The following is a 21409-nucleotide window of genomic DNA, read 5'->3' on the forward strand; positions in this document are numbered from 1 at the left end:
CATTCGACATTTTATCTTCTACATAGATATATAACCAATGGTAAAAATCAAAACTAAAGTCCTGATATATGATATACTATTTTTAGAATAAAAAAAAAATAATGTATCACGTTCAAGGACTAGTGCAAATCATTTAAAAAATTCATAAAAGCTTTGCATTGCACCCGAATGGATATCTATTACACATTTTGAAATTTAGAGAATTTATTCAAATTTTTTTATGATTTATTTGACATCTCAACATTTTATCAATTTTTTTATTTTTTTATTTGTTTAATTTCATCAAAATATGATAGATCTGTGTAATGTTTTTTAACATTTGGTCTTCTAAATAAGTGAACAACCCATGGTAAAAATTTATCTAAATAATTAAAGTCTTGGTATATAATGCACTATTTTTTGTCAAATAAAAAATAATGTATCACATATAAGGGCTGGTTTAAATCATTTAATTTTTTTATGAAAACTTTCCATTGAACCCATATGTACATATCATCTATCATATATTTTTTTTTCTAATTTAGATATTTATTTTTATTTTTTTTATTTAGCTTCTAAATAATTTATTATTTATTATTTTCTCTAATATTTTTTTCATTTTCACCAAAATGGCATGGATCTATTCAATGTTTTTTAAATATTTGGGATCTTAAATGGGTAGACAATACATGCTAAAAATTTGGTCCACAAAATTGAAGTCTTGCAGTATGATATATTATTTTTGAGGTCAAATAAAAAAATAGTGTATCGCATATAACAATTAGTTCAAATCATTTGAAATTTTCATAAAAGTTTTGCATTGCACCAAACTTTTTCTGATTTAAATAATTATTTTAATATTTTTCAGATTTATTCAGAATTTGAATAGTTTGTTATTTTTCTATTTTCTTTATTTTTTATTTCTACCCAGAAAAGGTGGATAACCAACGGTAAAAATTTGGTCCAAGAAACTCATTTTCTAGTATACGAAGGATATACTGTTTTGGAGTCAAATCAAAAACAGAATATCACATATAAGGATAGGTCTAAATCATTTAAAAATTTTTCTGATACATTGTACTCAGATGAACATCTATTATATTTTTTTAATTTATTTTTTTATGATTGATAATCCCATAGTAAAAGTTTGAGCTACAAAAACCAAGATGGAAATATGATACAGTATTTTAAAGCTTTTTTTTTTTTTTAAATAATATATTGAATATCAAGAATGGTCAAAATGTTGTGAAGTTTTGCTGAAAGTTTTGCATTGCACCCAGATGGATACTTATGATAAATTTCTATTTTAAATATTTTTTTTTCATTTTTTTAAGGATTATTCAACATCTTTTTTTTTCTTCATTTTTTCACATTTCCACTAAAATATAATAGTTTCCTTGCATTATCTTTTACATGGTAAAATTGGTTATTATAATTTTTATATTTAATCCTCATTTTAATGTGAAGGATTGAAATACCAATCTATTTATTTATTAAAGAAAGCGTTTTAAATATTCTAAGCCCTACATACATCGTATCATGTCTAAATAACTATTAAATTAAATGATTAAACAGTAACAAAGACAACAATGTATTTATATAATATATTTTTTTTCTTAACTTAACGCTCAAACAGATAAAAGACAGAAAAAGAATAGAAATGAAAAAGCCACTGTTGTGAGCGGGAAAATAGTAGATTAGCTGTTATCTAAGGGTTAAAAGAGTAAAGTTGTAGCATTATTTAAGAATTTTTCAAAGTAACAACGTTTTGTGAGAAATTTTAATAAATATAAATTTTTTGAGAATTTGTCAAATTAAAAAAGGGAAAAAGCTTTATTTTTAAGAAAATATATCACGGGTAAGACCATTATTGATACACTACTCTTTTAACCATTAAAAGATGTACTTCATATGAATACTGAGCTGCAATATATATAGTATATTAAACAGCTGAACGTACCTAATGTTATCAAATTTTATCTCCTATTATCTGATTGATTAAACTTTAAATACGCTTAATTTTACTCCCGTTTTTATTGATGAAATTCTAATTATTTAATTCGCAAAGAAGTGGTTTGTTATTAGCTTTATTATTAATCTGGTCAACGCGTCAAATATGGAGGAAGGGTCAAACTTGGCCTATTTAATAATAGAATTATTAACTGGAGCTCAATCTCCAATTAAGAGAGCCGCCACAATTAAGAGACCCTCGCATCCGACGTCGTTCGCTCGAACCCGACATGACATGGCCGACCCACAAGTCAGGTCAAGATCAGATCAAGATCGCGTCGTTGAGGGAGTCTTTTAATGATGCGGTTATGTATCTCTATAATTCCAATTCCACGCCAAGGGGCTCCGTCCTTGTCGCCGACGAAGCGGGAGGCAGCAGCGCTGGGGCTCGTGGAATCTCAACGACGGGGAAGAAGCCGGAAGGCAGGCGTGCCTGCTAGTCGGAGCGTAGATACGGCGAGGAATTCAAAGGCCGAGGGAGGATCGGCAGCGATCTTCCGGTGGTTCCTACTGTGAGTCTTCTTTCTCCTCTCGATTCTTTCTTTCTCTCTTGGTTCTTCTTCTTCCGCAATGAAATAAATGAAGATACCACGTGATCCTCATTTCTTTCTTTCCTCCTTTCTTGTGTATAAAAGAAATCTCATGTTGTCGGCTGCGGAAACCAACCCGGATCGGATGATTTATGATCCGATCTTGACTCAAGCCTGAAGGATGTAAGATCTATCGACCATTGTCGAAAATATGCACGAACACGGAGCTGTTCAAAGTAGGATGCTGATGAGAATTCCATGCGTCTCATGAAGGAAATTTAACAAACGTTGATAACATCTAACGCATGGGTGATGTAGTAAACACATAACACAAATGACAAGTTATTGGATATCTGATAGAAGAGATCTATGAAATAATTATTTAATTTGTGAAGAATACCCTCTCTAGGATATCCTTGTTAAAATTCCACTGATCGAGGTGATATTCTTTTGTACCTCCTGTGTATTTCTTGTAAATCTAAAATGTTTCGGTCCATGCTTCATGGATTTATTCTGTGTAATGATTCCATAATTTTGCTTGTTCACCTTTAGATAGCTGTTTGTATTTTCAAAGATTTGATTCTCAATCAAGAAATCTCCTGAAGATTTTTTGATGATTATGGTTGATAGATAGAAGATAATGGTTATAGGGAAGTTGAGTTAATGAAGTATAATCAATCATGCAAGTGTGACATATGCACAAGATTGGGATATTTAGAATAATAGAATAGAGATAAAAATATATTTAATAAATGATGTAAGAGGAGGTCCATTCCAACGTATAGTCGAGGTTATCAGTAATTAAGATTGCAAATAATACCTTTTTGTGGTCGATATTGATGTCAATATTTCATTGAAAAAGCAAAAGTATGACATGATCGAAAACTTTGTATTACTCCTATTTCCTTCATTTCCATGACAACTATTGTTCATGTCAAGGGAGATATGATTCGGTGCACACTTGCTAAACATTTGGTCTTTGGTTGCCTATCTAGTTATTACTTTTATGGACATCGAACAGCTGTTGTTTCAAAGGAAGTGACCTTCTGAAATGAAGTTCCACCAGAAATGGCCAATAAGGAAGCATGTAATTAATTAATTTATAATGGTCCAACTTAATTAACTATAACTCGATTCAAGTACACCTAATCAATATGTCAGAATCAAGTTTAATAAAATATTGAATATAACTAAAATAATAATTCAATTTCATTAAACAAACCCAGAGTCCCTTGACATCACTCCTGCTAAATAAATAATAGAACTCTTTGGAATGTGAGTTTGTGAAAGGTGGCTTCCTGGATATAAAAAAAAAAGTGTGGCAGGTAACCACATTGAGTGACAGGAGCAGAAGAAAGGGAAAAGACAAAAAAAGAAAAATAAAGAATAAAGAATAATAACTGCTAACTAGAAAAAATGGGTAATAGAGACACTTGGGCATTTGCTAAAGTGAACTGACGAGGTTAGGTGAGACTAGAGTGCATCGAGAGGCCCTAGGCGAGACACGGCATCCCCTAGGTGAATGCCTTAGTTGAGGCATCGGCAGCCAGGCCCCCGCCTAAACCTCAATTGAACTTTCAACAGGGCAAGCTTTATTTTCCTTCCCCACTCTTGCAACCATCCTCTCTCTTTGTCTATCAGTTTCATATGTATGAGTAGGTTTCTATTCCTAATTCTGTTGATGTGCTACAGGTGTTGCTAAACTGTCAATCAGATAGTTGATCATGGAGAATGGTGAAATTGAGAGTGCAGATGAGGAAATTACTTCACGTAGTGGACGGCAGTACAGACCGGTGGTTTCCCATGATCCACCTGTTGTCCAAATGACTTCCATGGATTCTGGTCCTCTTACAGAGATACAACTAAAGTGATTTCCTTATTTGAACTTTTTAGTAATTATTCATGCAACTTTTATCTTGTAGGAATTACTTTGCAAGATATTTTGTTTCAGTTGGTTATGTTTTATTCTCATTTTTATCCAGAGTATACTTGATCTGCAAACTTAACCTTTCTTTTTTTCTTTAAAGAAATTTTAGCTTAAAGTGTTCTATTTTATCAGTTCTTACCTACTTATGATTAAAGCACAATCAATTGCATGTTATTATGGGAGCAGCAAGATTTATGGTCATTTTGATGCAATAGGATAAGCGCAATGCATGTCAGCTGCAACTATCTTCATTAACTGAAACCTCGTAACAATTTTATACTAAGAAAATTTTAATGATAATGCTACATATATAATGTTCCTGGAGATGATTATCTTCAGTCTGTCACGATGGGAGTGCATATATGGATCCATTAATTATTATTTTATCAACAGCATACTCTAGATTGCTCAAAAGTGCTTGATGAACTGGCTTCCCCTATTGATCAAATTCTTCTGCAGTTTCACTTCTCAAGGTTCTTGAAAACTAATTCTCTTTTTGGCAAGGCACAAAAAGGATGACAGTAGAATTAATCCATGTTTTTCAGATATTATGTTTTGTGCTGGTTATGCTTTAGCTCTGCACCTTAATAGATAATTTATTTGTTGCAATAGATTAGTCTCTTGAGACAAGCTTAGTTGAGCCTAACTCAAATGATCGGAGTAAATTCTCATATACATTTTAACAGTGATTTAGTTTCATTTTTGTTAACGCATAAGATATCAATTTGTCAAATTTTTAGCTGAATCTGAGCTGCTGACTCTCTGGGTTCTGCCCATACTATCAACATCTGCAGGCTGCATTTATGCTCGAAGATGAATATGATCAGTAAGGTCAAGACTAGGTTGGCATCCAATTAGAACAGAATTCTTTATTTTTCGTGAAACCTCAATATAAAGCTCCATTAGGCTTAGCTTATAACTTGTATAGTGATATGTGACTGGCCTTCTTAATCTCCTGTTTCTACGAATTAAGTGAATGCAATTGAGATCTTTTCAGAAGTAATAGGGTACGTTTCTGATGAGTTCATGGTTATTTGTGCGTTATGTGTATCTCTCTGAAGTTTATATTCCTTGTCTCAAGTTAGTTATTAGCAAGGTTCATCATACCGTGACATACTGCTCGGTATGGGCGGTACATACCGGTCCGAAAGGGGACCGGTACATCGGTACGCCTTCATGTACTATGTGTTGGTATGCTTGATATTACTCGGTACAGCTCGTTATGTACCATACTGGCAGCTGGTCCGTACATTGGTACAGATCGGTAAGGTAAACCATGGTAATTAGTATTGCTTGTCTTAGATCTTGCTTTGGTCAAACACAGTCTTTTCGCTTACTATTTCAGACATATTAGCCTTAAATTTTGTGTTGTGGATATTCTAGAGAATATATATTCTACAATATTTTTGTTTTTTGTATTCTCTAATATATTTTGTTCTTTTATTGTTTATTTTTCTACAACTACTTTTTTGTTACAATATTTTGCCTGTGGATTGCTAACAAAGTAATAAATTTTATTCATATTTATTTTAGGAATATTAGGATGTCATCACAATCAGAGAATGGTCCTAATGCAACGGAGGGACCTTCCCATGGTCATGATGGATCCAACAACTCCCAGAGGGAATCAAAGTTGGAACTATTTGGTTTTGATTCTCTTGTGAACAAATTGGGACTCAAAAGGTACGTGATACTGTCGCCATCTTTCTTTCTTTAATATTTGCATTCAGTTTTTTTTTTTCTCCGGTTGATGTAAGCATTCATGCTCATAAAAAGTTCATAACAATAGTTGCATGTTTGGTATTTTGGTTTGAGTCAAGGTTTAAATTTTTGGTTGGATCTGCACGTATCAGTATTTTACCAAAAAAGACCCAAAAGATATTAAGAAATAGTTCAAATCTGGTATATGGATGGTATTCCATGATACTGGTGTACCACTACCCTGTTTGACTAGTATAATATCATTGGTATAATGTGCAATTTTACACCTTGGGTTAGTCATTAGGTATATGGATATTTGTTTTCTTTAATTTTTTAATTGATTAAGTCATTACAGTATGACAGGGGAACAAATTCCAACACCGTCAAGTCCCAGAGATGGTGAGGATGTATCCATTACTCTTGGGGGCCCAAAGGTACATTTGCTACCTTTTGCTTACAGCTACTTTGTATTTGCTTTTGTTTGTTGAAAAAGTTTGTAGGTTTTCTTGCACAAGTTATATTATATTTTTCTAAATTCGCGCATGAAATATATCACCTGTTGGTGGATTTACTGACTGATTGGGAAGGAGGTTTCCTAACCTTATATAGTTTATCTCTTTCTGTTTGTTTTGTGAACCAGAGGTTGGAAAACTTTTTATATATTTTTTTATCCTCTTTTCTTTTGTTTCTCTTTCTTTCTACTAATTTCATGATCTTAATGAAATAAGATTGTCTCTTTGCTCCTTTGCCTAAAAGGACCTAATTTGATGATGATCATTATCTTGCTTCCAATCTTGAGATGGAAAAAGAATAAACTTTTATTGCAAGGCTGATTTTAAAAGAGGCTAACTGCTTTCTGTTTCTCCTTTTTTTGCTCACTGCTCCCTGTTTATCTTTTCTCCTATCTTTTGTCATATTTTATTCTCTGTTTTTCGTCTTATTCTTTTTGTCATGGTAAGTTAATTACCCAAGAATGTTGCCTGTTCAGAAGACATTGAATGTCCTTGCTAGATAGACTAGAACAGTTTCACAATGCATTTGTTGGTTACTTGGGATGCTTTTATGTGCCCTACCCTCACTTAAAAGTTGATCTGGACTTGTGCTCCACATTATTCAATTTGTATTAACAAAGCACATAATTTATGAGGAGAATGGTAGAGCAAGGATTGAAATACCGTACCGTACCGGTGTTTCGAGGTTGGCTCGGTACGGTACGGTACCGTGTATCGAGCGGTACACCTAATTTAGGTGTAAAACCCTCTGAAAATACCTGAAAATAAAAACAAAGTTATGATAGGATTTTTAAGTTAGAAATAAATATAGTAATAGTATAAGTTTAGCAAAATCAATGTAAATTAGGTAAGAATAATATCACATATCTTTTTCGGACAGTCCATTACGGATTGTCTTTATGTAAATATTGAAATATCTACAGAAAAATCATTTGAATTGTTAGACTATTTTATTACAATATAAACTCTAAAATTTAAATGAATTAAATAATCACATATGTAGATATACTTGATTGTTGATTCTACCACCAAAACGAACGATGGGCCTCCACGGGTGGTGGATCGGGGTCCTCGATCCTATACATCTGCATATCAATATGATATGTTTGTTGGACCCAATCATGAAATTGATCCCATGATATAATGTATTGATATACCGTATGCTATTGATGCATCAATGCGGTGTTGATCGTAGGCTGATCGTCATAAATCACATTTGTCCGAGGCAGCTCTCGAGGCATATATTGGTGAATGTTAGAGCTTCTACTTTCGCTATTGATCTACTGCTCTGTATCATACTGTTGCTCAGAGAAGGATGACCAACTATCACCATACTACTTTTACCCGTATGATTCTCCATAATACGATGAGTGTGAATACGATGAGCTTCTTTCTATGTCTACATCATGTAGGCTCTGTCATATTTGCTCAAATTCTTCCACTGCCTTCCCCTTCCCTTTCCACGCATAAACTTGACCAGTACCTTGTCGAGTTCCATGATCTGAATTTTGGGTGGCATGTGTAAAATATTGCTCCTCGGTCCATGCACCACCCTCAAGTTGTGTAGACGAGACCAACGACTGTCCGACATCACCGCCATCATCCGTCGAGGCACTGTTGTCCGTGCTGCTATCATGTCTCTGGACCGAGCGAGTTGCTGAATGTGATTGTGAAGGTGTCTCGTCACCCGACTCGATTCTTTCCAACGATGCAACTGATGCTACTGCCTTCCCCTTTGCCTTTGCACGTTGGGCGGACGATTGTGATCGTTGGGTGTCTGTAGTTCCTCGAGCAGTTTGACTCGATGTTGTTGGACTCCTACCACGTTGTGATCGAGGGGGATTTCCCACCTGTTGGGGTTGTGCTTCTTTTTCTTCTATTGCCTCGGTGATAAAATGTGAAAGACGCTGAGGATCTCCCACCTCATCAAGTAGAGGATCCTCTTGGTTCTCTGCTGCTTCAACCCAATCTAACATCGGCTCTGAATCTTCGGTGTAGAATTGGAGGTCAATGGGATCAATATATGGTTCCTCTATCTCCTTATCTAGCTCAGCATGTTGTATGCTATAATGGACATATACTAGTTTCTCTAATCGTTTGTAGGAGAGTTTGTTGCGGACCTTCGTGTGAATCAATGCAAACGTTGACCAATTACGTCCACAACCACTAGATGTTGTCGTTTGTGAAAATACATGAACGACAACCTTCCTTAAATGTGGTACATCCCCTCTAAATTGTAGCCACCACTCGACTGCAAAAAGATATAAATAAGATTTTATTAGTATAATAAATAATTAACATTAAATATAATTGATAATCAATATGTGTAACTTTTCCTCACCAGGATCTATAGTGTAACGACACGATACAGCTACAACGTCGGAGAATGAACCAACTGTTTCTCGAAATAATCGACCCTCCATAGGAGCATCGACTGCATCAGTAGTGTTTGACAAGAGTCGATATATAACATTTCGTAGTGTTGTTAGTAAATTATTTTGTATTCCGAGAGTATATCGATATTGAATTGTCGGGTTTAGATAATACGCTACAAGACATAATTTTGTTAGTATGATTTTTTATTATTTAAAAAATAATAAATTAAATTATTATGAATATGAATTTACCTGTATTATGGATATCTTGATCCATATGAACTTCAATCCGACGATCAATGATCCGTACGTATTGGTCGGCCTTAAAATCATCTTTGAATGCTTTCCTGACCTTCTCTCTTGCTGAAATCAACATATATTTAAGATACGACATCTGTGGACGCTTGTCCATATCGACCTTACAAAGGACAATATAAAGTGGTTCCATACCTTTTATGATTTCTACTGTAGTCTCCTAAAATCTAGAGGAAAGAATGGACTTTTCTATCTTCTTTCTATCGCTCAATCTCGAATATATAGAATCAGACCACTCTTGTGAGGTGACCATTGCCTTCAAGCTATGTTTTTTTTGTTGTAATGACTTTAATGCAATAAAATTGATAGCAAATCGAGTAATTCCAGGTCGGAGTATCTCACCGTTTACATACTTTTGCATTAAAGCATGGACTAAATGATGATTATATATAAACTTTGTAATTGATTGTGCTCGAGCTACACAATTCTTGACTGCATCTAGCTCACCAATATCCTTCAGCATTAGATCTATGTAATGAGCTGCACATGGAGTCTAAAATAATATTTTTTTTCCATCAATTACAAACTGGCCTTCTTGAAATTCACTCTATTGTCGGTTATTATTATTTGGACAACATACTGTGGTCTAATCTCCTCTACTAAAGTGTCCATCAAGCTCTCAATGTAGTTTGCATCTTGGATCTTTTCAGAAGCATTAACGAACTTATAAAACACCACTTTTCTATTGCAATAAACAAGAAAGTTAATGATACTCATTCTTGTTGGTCCTGTCCAACTGTTACACATCAGTGTCACCCCATATTCGTCCCATTGCCTCTTGAAGGATTTGATCAAATCCTTTAGTTCTGCTACCTCCTCATTTAAGTACACGCCGTAAATCTCTTTTGATGTTGGAGGTTGGATCCCCGTGCCAAACTTTTGAATAGAAGAGACCATGCTCTGATAATATGGACTTTGGGTTGTGTTGACTGGAATCCTATGGAAGTTGAACCATTTTAAGATTGCCTTCCTAATATCCCTTCTTTTTTTTTTTGTATGCATCGTCAATCCGTATTTGTTTCGCTGTTTGTGGGGGATAAGCTTGTGGATCAATATCAACAATATCTGGTGCGGACCTCCTGCCAAGACCTCTCATAAAACCACGGAGTCCACTATACCTCATACTACTAGTTCGACCTAACTGAGAAGGAGCAGTTGGCTGCCTCATGTTGGCCAACCTCTGGATTCCACTACCACTGCCATGCTCCAATTGTGAGTCAGGTCGTCGATGTCTCATTGCTTCATCGACCGTATACTGATGCTCCAATGATTCACGAATCCCAATTGTGAGATCCGGGTCGACTTGATCGTCGCAACTCTCATATTGATCATAAACTAGTTCCTGTGTAGCCTTATAATATTCTTCTTCAACGCTTGCTTTCTTTTTTAATGTATCTTCCTTTGCTTATTGTAACTTGTTTTGAAATAATTTACGGATCTCCGTCGGAATGTTCTTGCATTTTGCAACATCAGGATACCCGCCAACCAGATCAATTTTCACCTAAGTTATTCCTCCACCCTTGCCAATGTAGTCACAATAAATACATTGCCAATGATGACAGTTCCCATCTATCTTGCGGGCATGAACCCATGCATCATCATGTGGCGGTTCCTTTGGTGTCATGATCTTACCAAATTTAAATCAAATAAACTATAAAATATAAACATATTGAATTGATCAAATATCGATAAAAAAATCACTAATCGCAGTATTAAATAATTTTATTAAAACATAACTAATTATATTTTATCATCATAAATATGTTACATACATAAAAGAAGCATTAAATACATAATTTTGATCTGGTTCAAATTATGATAAAATCATCATTAGATACATTAATCATCTAATTAACATAGTTAATTACTCATTAATTACTTCTCTTTCAATATTATAAAAATGTCAAACACCCTAATAGGTATTAAAGACATTAAGTTGATATAAAATTAATCAAATTTTGATTAAATCATTATTAAGATGACTAATCGTAGCATTAAATAACTTTAATAAAACCTAATTAAACTTATTTTACCATCATATATATGTCAAACACATAAAAAAAGTATTAAATATATAATTTTGATCCAATATAGTTCAAATTATGATGAAATCATCATTAGATACACTAATTACATGATTAACTTAGTTAATTTATCACTAATTACTTCTCTTTCAATACTATAAACATGGCAAATACCCTAATAGGTATTAAACACATTGAATTGATATAAAATCGAATAAATTTCGATTAAATCATCATTAAAATCACTAATCGCAGCATTCAATAACTTTAATAAAATCTAATTAAACTTATTTTATTATCATAAATATTTTTTAATATTTAATATATATTAAATATAAATATTTGACCTATTAAGTATCTAATTTTGAATTAATCAATATTAAACACACTAATCATAATATTAAAGCTCTTAATTACTCTTTAATTAAAGAGAGAGAATGCATACCTCTTGATTAGAAAGTTCTTCCTCTTAATCTTTCCAAATTAACCTCCATTCAATTCAATCATTGTTTTGTAGAGTTTAAGAGAGCACAAATGTGAGAAAAAAAGAGTTTGAGATAGTTTAAAAGAGTATAAGAATGTAATGGAGTGAAATAGAGGAGAATAAGGTATACTATGAGAAAGGGCTCCAACGGTCAATTTAACCGTTGGAGCACTATAGCACTGTTATCGAGCAGTAACGGTCGATTTCGACTGTTACCGAGCTGTGCCAGGCGGTAACGGTCGAAATTTCGACCGTTACCGCCCGATATTATCCCGTATCGTCCGATACGGGACGCTTTTAAACATTCCACCCGATAGTGGGTAGTCTGTGTACAGGTATGTCGTCGGATCGGTATGTATCGCCCGTACCGGACGGTACCATTAGAAATTGCATACCTTGGTAGAGCATGATTACAACATATTAGCTTATGCAATTTACATCAAGGTATGCAATTTCGAATAGTACCACCCGATACGGGCGGTACGTACCGGTTCGATGGTATACCGGTACACGGACCGTCCGCTACCGGACGGAACATGCTACAGTGCTCCAGTAAGAGGAAGAAATATTTAAAACCGCTCGGTAACAATGATACAGTGCTCCAACGGTCAAATTGACCGTTGGAGCCCTTTCTCATAGTATTTAAATCCTTCTTCTTCCCTATTTCACTTCATTACATTCTCATACTCTCTTAAACTATTTCAAACTCTTTTTTTCTCATATTTGTGCACTCCTAAACTCTACAAAACAACGATTTGTGAATTGAATCAAGGCTAATTTGGGAAGATTAAAAGGAAGAACTTTCTAATCAACAGGTATGTTTACATAAGGACAATTCATAATGGACTGAAATACGAACCTTGCACAAAATATTCTTCAAAGCTCGAAAAAGATATGTGATACTATTCTTACTTAATTTACATTGATTTTGCTAAACTTATGCTATTACTATATTTATTTCTAACTTAAAAATTCTATCCTAACTTCTTTTTTTTTATTTTCAGGTATTTTCGGAGAGTTTTACACCTAAATTAGGTGTGCCGCTCAGTACGCCCTAGCGTACTGCTCGGTACATGGTACCGTACCGTATCGAGCCAACCTCGAAACACCGGTACGGTACGGTATTGCATACCTTGATTTACATAATGAAAGAACATTACGGATCAGAAGCTAGTAAATTGCATCCAGACAAAAAAATTGAGAACATTATTCATTATTGTATAATAGATATGGAAGCTGCAAGAAGTACAAACAGCTGTAAGAAAACAAAATTGTTTTTATCATTAACATAGTGTAATGACAAAACATGATTGATTCAGATCTAAGAACAATGCTAGGAGCTTCGCAGGAAATGGTTACAAGTTCTGCATAATGAAATGGTAACTGGAGGATTTTGATCAATACAATAAAGCAAACTTCTTTCACTTGTATCTAGGTTCTCACGGTAATAGTCTTTCTACATGTATGGATAAGGTTGCCTATATTGACAGACCCATCCTATACCTGGTGGGATCCTCGTGCACCATTTTTTTACCATGGCCTTACTTCATTGCAAATATGTTTTTAGGTTTTGGTCTTTGTTTGGTCTTTGAACAAGCAATATCTAAATTGAAATTTGTGTGTTGTCATTTCACCTGGTACATACTGGTCTGACTGGGTATTGGTATGATGGTGTTAATTTTAGCCAAATTATGACATTATATAATCTTTGGGTATATTTCAACACCATAACAACCATCACATGCTGGTCCAACCACATTCCAGCATTGTATTGGTACCAATATTTAATTTTCTGGTCACAAATAGTCTAATGAAAGTAGAGCAGGATGAACTAGAAAAGCATTGCAAGCCTGGAGAAATTTCTACTCACGCACAAAGCATGTTCAGGTTGATGTGTGGTGAATAGGAAGGACACATGAGTAAGCACCATATTAAGAGGTGTAGGTTTTAGTTTATTCAAAGACCAATAAATGAAGGAAGCAATCAATTATGGTTATGACTAATTGGCCATGTAACATGGAAGTTCTGAGGTTTCTTGCTTAAGGAGCTTTTAGGGTTTCCAATAATTATGGAAGAGGAGGAAAAGGTTAAAGGTAACCTGGGTTAAATGTTGTGAGAAAGTATCTATTATTTGCAGCAACATCATTAGAAGCCTATCAAAGGAATGATTGACAAATATGATCCATTAACCAGTTTAAGTCAATTACTTTTCATTCAATGTCCATGTTAATATTTCAACAGCTACAAAGCCTTCTTTTTTTTTTTTTTCAATTTTACATGAAATAAAAGTTCTGCTGTTAGATATTACACAATGCTGGATGTCTAAATGTGAACTAGATTCATTAAGTTAATGTATTGTGTTTTTTATTTTCTGTTTACTGCTAACTAAGCATTATACTATGCAATATGCACTAGCATGCTTATGCATGCTGGATACTTTTTTGACAAGTTATGGATACACTAATACATTAGAATTGAGATAGTAGAATTTGGTATGGAGCAAAGATTTAGAAACCAGTTCAATGTCAGGAGGTATCCTGACCTATACTGCTAGGTATATAAAAAGGTGAATATACAAGACTCCTACTATTGAATAAAATAATTAAGAAAATAAGTAAATGGTATATATCCATATGTGAACACATTTGTTACAGTATTGGTACTTGATTGGATCATATATACCAATCTGTATATACTGGTCCAGTTTGTACTTAAAAGTTAAAACCTTGGAATGAAGAAGGCCATAGTATTTTTTAACTATGTATGTAGCCAAGCTCGACACTTATTTATAGTGTCAAAGCATATTGTTCTAATCAATAACTATGTATGTGCTAGGTATGGGTGGTACCTACCGGTCCGATAGCATGCCGGTACGCGGACTGACCGGTACCGGACGGAACGTGCTATAGTGCTACAGTAAAGAAGAAAATATATAAAATTGTTCAGTACACCCTGGTGTACCGCTCGGTACACACTGGTGTACCGCTCGGTATGCTGGTACCGTACCATACCGAGCCAACCTCGAAACACCGGTATGGTACGGTATTGCATACCTTGTACTTAAACTATATGAAGTCTCCTATTAGTAGCTTGTCCTTGTCCTTTTGCCCTTCTATTGTTATGTTTCTGCAGTACAATAATCTTTTTGTGCCAAATCTTAAGATGATTACTGTAGTTGCACATAACTTCAAATATATTTATGTTTAGCATATTAGTTGGACTTAATTCTGTTCTGCAGGTTGCTGGCCCCAAGTTGGGGACTATGATGGGTGTGTTTATACCTTGTTTGCAGAACATCTTGGGAATCATATACTATATCCGTTTTTCCTGGTGAAGTGCATTATACTTTCACTTCCCTGTCGAATGTTGATTTTAGCATGAACGCTGTAGGTTTTTTTTTTCATGAAGCTTCTCGTAAGTAAATGATCACAACATTGACATTAAGGGTTCTTCTAGAATATAACTTGTCAATTTAAGTATTGGAGTGATTTTATCTTGCTAATTTGATGATTATTTCCTTATACTGGTCTCCCCTTTGGCTAAGATACAATTGTGATGGAGAGACTTGAGGCAACAATGATCAGATGATCTCAAAAATTTCCTATCTTTATGATACAATGATGAAGTGTAGCGGACACTCATATTTTACCTCTTGTGTTGATTTACTTGGTTTTTTAACAAATAGTGGGCAAAATGAACTTCACTGAGCATAGGCACAACTCACAAGTAAAGAGTATTTTTTATTATAGCAATAATATTACATGTTATTGAAACCAAGACCAATTATTATCCATTGCAGTTGAAAAGAAATGGCTACCATACATGACAAAATCTGCTGTTATTAAGTATGAAGTGCAATCATTGTGCTGAGGCTACTTGATGAAGCCTCTTTACCTGTTACACAATATACTATTTAAATTTTGATAAATTTCATTTTGTGGTGTCTTGGTGGGAATACCTTGTTTTCTGTTTCCATTTGTTAAGATGTTACTTATGACTTCATCAATTTTCTGATACATTACATATATGATGCTCAGATTTGGCATCTATGCCCTTGAAATCAATGTTGATGTAACATGCTACTAGTGCTGGTATGCTCTTTGACTCAGATTTGACTGGAAACAATTGAACTGAGACTCAGCTGGGAATTGACCCAACTTGGCCAAAAATCAGCTAGAGTTATCAAACTTAAGTCAATATCAGCAGATTCTTGCTGATCCTTTGTCAGCAAAGAATGGAAATTGGTGGATGAGTAGGAGGAGATGGTTGACCCTCCTTTGCTGCTGCCATAGTTTCTCTGCAGTTATTACCATTGATGTTCTCATAGCCAACATGCTACTGTACACTGTTGAATGCACGTGTGCACTCACAAAAAGCAAGAGAGAGAGAGAGAGAGAGAGAGAGAGACAGAGGTGATGTCACAGATGATGGAACTTAAGATTCAGTAACATCTAATCTATTCCAAGGCCTTACAGAAAATCAGCCTACAGCATCTTGGCCATCCATTGATCAAAGGAGGAAAATAAAGATAGGATAAAAAGAAGAAGAAAAATAAGAATAGAACAGAGAAGAGAGAAAAAAGAAAAGGAAGGAAAGAAAAGTTATGTTTAGTTATGTTTTTGTTAACTTTAGATCATTTTAATATTATAATTGAAATATGTTATATAATATTTTAATATTTTTTGATTTGGTCTCTTATCCCTATATCTTATTTTAAATTGATTCTTTTTCTACTGTATCCCTCTATCTTTAGTTAATAGGATGACCATGTCAGATGCTATGATCATTTCCGTACATGACGCTGTATCCAAGTTTGAGCAACATAGCATCATATCATTGTCTGCAGTTAGTATTAAGTCCCCTTTCTGTAAATCTCATCAAATAATGGAGATTTTGTTTTTTAACACCTTATTCTTTTCTCAATTTGAATTACTGAGTGTAATTCGTAGGCCTTAACCCTTTAAATGCATAGACAGGAGGCCGGGTCATCATTGTCTGCAGTTAGTATTAAGTCCCCTTTCTGTAAATCTCATCAAATAATGGAGACTTTGTTTGTTAGCACCTTATTCTCTTCTCAGTTTGAATTACTAAGTGTAATTAGTAGGCCTTAACCCTTTAAATGCATAGGCAGGAGGCCAGGGTGCACATGATAATGCATAAAAAATTTCCTTGAGAATTATATAGATTTGGTATAGAAAAGGTTAGTGCACTGCATGAGTGTCCTGCCAATGGTATGCAGGTGGGTGCACAGAAACATTGCCATAAAAGATACATAAAGTTCTATATGGATGGGCTGCCTAGAGCATGAGGCTTGTGCCATTGTTGGTTTGAGGAGGATCACTATATGTAGCGTTACCTTGCAAGCAGTAAGGTTCTTTTCGTGATTCAAGTTTTGGTCACCTGGGTTGCAAAAGGAGGAGCAACTTTACTGTGGCTTAAAGGCTAAAAATAATGTCAATACTTCTGATAATCTGTAAGTTAGTAAAACATACTAACATAAATTTGAGTATTCTTATCATACTAGTCGTCTTGCATTAAGTATTTTGTATAGGTCATGTGAGTATTCTTATCATAGTCCTAGGTTTGTGAGAGCAATTAAAGTACTAACATAAATTTGAGTAGAACCAATCAGAAATGGAATTAATAATTCTATTAATTCATACATTATGTTTTGAAAGCATGTGTAATTGAGCAAAGAATACATTCATTATCATGATAGTATTTTTTGGATGAAATTATATTACTCTTTACTTATGTAATAATTATGGTAAAGGGGAAAAGGTGTACTTTAAGGATTTAGGTGGCCACTCAAACCCCATCTAGCTGCTTGTCGGATCACCTGACCTGATGCCTAGATGGTGTTCGCTAAAATGTAGGCATTGACTTCCTACCTGAATAGGCTGCCTCCTGTGACAATGTGGAAGTTGTGCCCTTTGAGCATTGAGCTCAGTTTTGAGTGGATTATTATTCATTTTTCCTTACTTACATGCCAATGATTTTAATATACACCTCTGACTAAACATATTATGTTGTTGACTATATATCTGTTATCACTATCATAAATTTTTAAGTAATATTGATTATAAGTTGATAATTAGCATAATTCTAGCATTCAGTTTTAACATTTTCATTCTCTTCATTTGCATTTGAACTTAGTAAGCTGACAATATTTGGTTATTGTTTCTGTAGGATTGTGGGTATGGCTGGCATTGGTGAGGCATTTTTACTGGTTGCATTCTGCGGATGTTGCACTTTTTTAACGGGTATATCATTAAGTGCAATTGCAACAAATGGGGCAATGAAGGTAAACTTTATCTTCATTGTTTATGAATTTTGTTGGTTGAGAAATGTTTATTTGTCTTGTTTTAAAGATCTGTGGTTCTTTAGTTTCGGATTTAGGTTTATTACATATTGCTGTGGCTTGGAGAGTTTGTAGACCTGGTATTATCTGGAATGGGCATTTTCCATGATGCATGAAAGTAACAGTTGGGAAAAGTCTAATAATATAGCTAAACCTCTTTTTTGGGTGCTTAGAGATTCTTCTTGTCTGGTTATAACAAATTGTACACCAAGTTGAACAACTTTTGACAGTTAATCAAGGTTGGGAACTGTCAAATTAATCTGGTCTTGATAACTTGCCGAATCATGAATACCAACTTAAACATCTAACAGAATATGCTATTCCTTAGATAATCAGTTGCATCTTCTTTATGGGCTTATTTTTTTGTAATTTATAGTATCTGCTGATCAAAATTATCCTTGTTACCTTTCTAGCATATCAATTTTGGATTAGATTTTCTTCTCATTTACTATGATCATTCAGGGTGGTGGCCCATATTATCTAATCGGTCGGGCTCTGGGTCCAGAAGTTGGAGTGAGTATTGGATTATGCTTCTTCCTTGGTAACGCAGTTGCTGGTGCTATGTAAGTCTGCCTTGGGTTAACTTCTTATATTTCTGTATTTCTGTCTTTTGTTTTGCACTTTCAGATCTGTCTGCCCAATCATGTCTTAGATGACAACATCTGAGTGACTTGTGCCCCTTTTTGCAAGAATTGATGCTTTAGTTCAAATGGGTATCAACATGTTGCAAATAAGACTATTTATGGTGGAAAGCTTGTCATTTGATTATTTGACATAGATTACTTAGAGATCAGAACGAATAAAACATTATTTTCCATTCATGTTGACTTTAACAAAGTCTAAACATAAGTTTGAACTCCTGGTTCCCCATAGATGAGAGCTTAACCTGCAATGGCAGACAGCCCTCTTGTTCATTTTTATTAGTTCGGCAAACTTACCTAGGGTGGGAACTTGGTGCCATTCAGAAATGGATTGCCTTGACAGTTCTACTTAAATTTGGGCTGACGGTTTCTTGGCTTATATTTGTCCTTAAATTAAACTAATGAAATTTTTTTAATGATATTGACATGAAATTAGAGTTAACCTTTTTTCCTTTTAAATGTGCACCAAGTGAAATGAGAATGAACTCGCTGTGCTAATTGACATAGTAAATTGATTAATGCCTTTGTTTTGGATATTAAGATGAATTAATTCTGGAATCTTATATTATTGAAAGCTAAAATGGAAAGGTACAAGATCAAGGAGCCACATGCACACATTGATCTGTTCTATTACACATTTTTTCCATGTGTTTCATAAGCAATTATGGTGCTTAGATATTATTTACTGGCACATACTGTGCGTGAAGCTGTTGTCAGCTTACATGCCTTGGTACATATGCCTTACAAATTCATGGTGAAATATGCATGCATATTTTCTTGCTTTCTGAGAATTAAAAGAATAATTGCTTGGGGAGTCTATGTAGATGTCTGAGTTGTAAAGGAAGTTAATGATAGAGGTCCATGAAGCAGCTGATGCCTAAAAATCATGATATTAAGCTTATGAAAAATGTAGGAATATCAAGAATTGAGATATGTCATTGTCAGAAATGAACATATAAAAAACGGTCAGATGATAGCTTTGAGCTAGGTGTTGCCCTTCTTGCCTGGAGTTTCACTTTTTTCAGGGAGAGAGGAACCTCTAAGAGATTAAAGTTTAAATATCTTTCTTCTCTGCCTTCAAGGCATATAATCACTAATATATGTGAGTTATGGGAGAAAAAGTTCTGATTTTGGAAGTTTTATCATCTTTAAAAGTTCCACCAAAAATAAAAACTTTAGACTGTCCAATACAAATCCTAATAAAAAAATAAATTTCATACCTTTATTACATAGTAGGACTCTGGAGACCTTAAACTATTACCAGTACGAGTAACAAAAAATAATGCCATACTTTTACAAAATAGTAAAATACTAATGTAAAATTTTAATGAAACAATAGTAACAAAAAAAATCTATCAAAAAGAAATCGAATCATATTCTATTACCAGTACAAGTGGGTGAGGAGCCTTTTCTGCTTCCTCCTTTTAAATTTTATAACAAGTGGGTTGGGAATGTATCCGTCCTCTACTATTCCAAGTAGTATTAAGTTGAACTTCTCCTTATAGAGTTGGATACACCATTACTTCTTGACCCATGTATGAGTCATCTAATTAGTATAAGTTGTATCGAAAACAGAAACTTCTCTTTGACAAGTCTTACATACATGAGTGATTATAAGGCCTTGTGGCTTAATTCAAGTTGTTATCTTTCTTCTCCTTTAACAGTATCTATAGTTCAGCTATGTTATCTCTGTTGGTGATAGCTTGCACTTGCTAAGAGGAGCAATCTTAATGTGGTTCAAAGATTACTCTCAAATTGTAATTAACAAATGAAACATAAATAATAGATTCTCAAGAAATGCCAAAATTTAGAACTTTTCAATTACTGGAGTGCACTATTCAAGAAGAGATAAAAAGAGAGTGTCACATTAAATAAGAGAAGGATGCTTAAAGTAAAAAAGGAAGATTTGTCAAGGAAATTATCAGACTATTTATGTTTTAAGGAGCCAAATAGGACAATTAGAAAGAAAACATCACAGAAAGTTAATACTGCTGAGAATAGGATTCTGAATCTGACATTTATGAATATGATATTAAAAAAAAAAGATTATGTTGCTGGCAAGTTGTAAGTGGCAGTTTCTGTGATTAAGATGAAGACCAATAAGAAATCTTTAAAGAATATGAACTACATACATTGAGGAGAGATGAACAAATTCAACTTATAGGTGCCATGAGAACAACTAGGCCTAAGCTCTCCTTAGTTTTCTTTTTTAATGAGTAACCAACGCATACATATTGCCTTTAAGTTTGGATATTTGATGCAAGTAGTGTTTTTAGATTGTTTAATTATGGTAACTTAGTTTCCTAGTTCTGGAATCTAGTTATTTTAACTTTGTTATTGTTTCAGGTATGTTTTGGGAGCTGTGGAGACCTTCTTGGGTGCTGTGCCAGGTGCTGGATTCTTTAGAGGTAAACCACTATGATGGTTGTGGAAATTGGATTAAGCTTTTGCTTTGAAAAAAGCTTGTAGTATAGAAATTCAGTGCTCATACCACAGATCACCATATTGGATATGGGAGTTGACTGGTTAGATGCTAATCTAACCAGATTA

At 34.2% G+C, this 21409-nt stretch overlaps 1 protein-coding gene across 6 annotated transcripts in view; it reads left to right on the plus strand.

Annotated features, from left to right (window-relative positions):
* The first annotated feature begins 2299 nt into the window (after positions 1 to 2299).
* LOC103973858 (cation-chloride cotransporter 1) overlaps positions 2300 to 21409 on the plus strand; it is a 28017-nt gene continuing 8907 nt past the window's right edge. For 2 of the 6 annotated variants that reach the window (XM_009388526.3, XM_009388527.3), the window contains exons 1-8: positions 2300 to 2501; positions 4212 to 4386; positions 5980 to 6129; positions 6503 to 6581; positions 15096 to 15187; positions 18047 to 18161; positions 18681 to 18781; positions 21206 to 21267. In XM_009388526.3, coding sequence (XP_009386801.1) covers positions 4244 to 4386; positions 5980 to 6129; positions 6503 to 6581; positions 15096 to 15187; positions 18047 to 18161; positions 18681 to 18781; positions 21206 to 21267 — 742 coding nt within the window. In that variant the 5' untranslated portion in view covers positions 2300 to 2501; positions 4212 to 4243. Of the gene's footprint in view, positions 2502 to 4211; positions 4387 to 5979; positions 6130 to 6502; positions 6582 to 15095; positions 15188 to 18046; positions 18162 to 18680; positions 18782 to 21205; positions 21268 to 21409 lie in introns of those variants that run through there. The other 4 variants (XM_065156170.1, XM_018821605.2, XM_018821606.2 and 1 more) reach the window with 4 other exon arrangements.

The sequence above is a fragment of the Musa acuminata genome, chromosome BXJ3-6, assembly GCF_036884655.1.
Source record: "Musa acuminata AAA Group cultivar baxijiao chromosome BXJ3-6, Cavendish_Baxijiao_AAA, whole genome shotgun sequence".
NCBI lineage: Eukaryota > Viridiplantae > Streptophyta > Magnoliopsida > Zingiberales > Musaceae > Musa > Musa acuminata.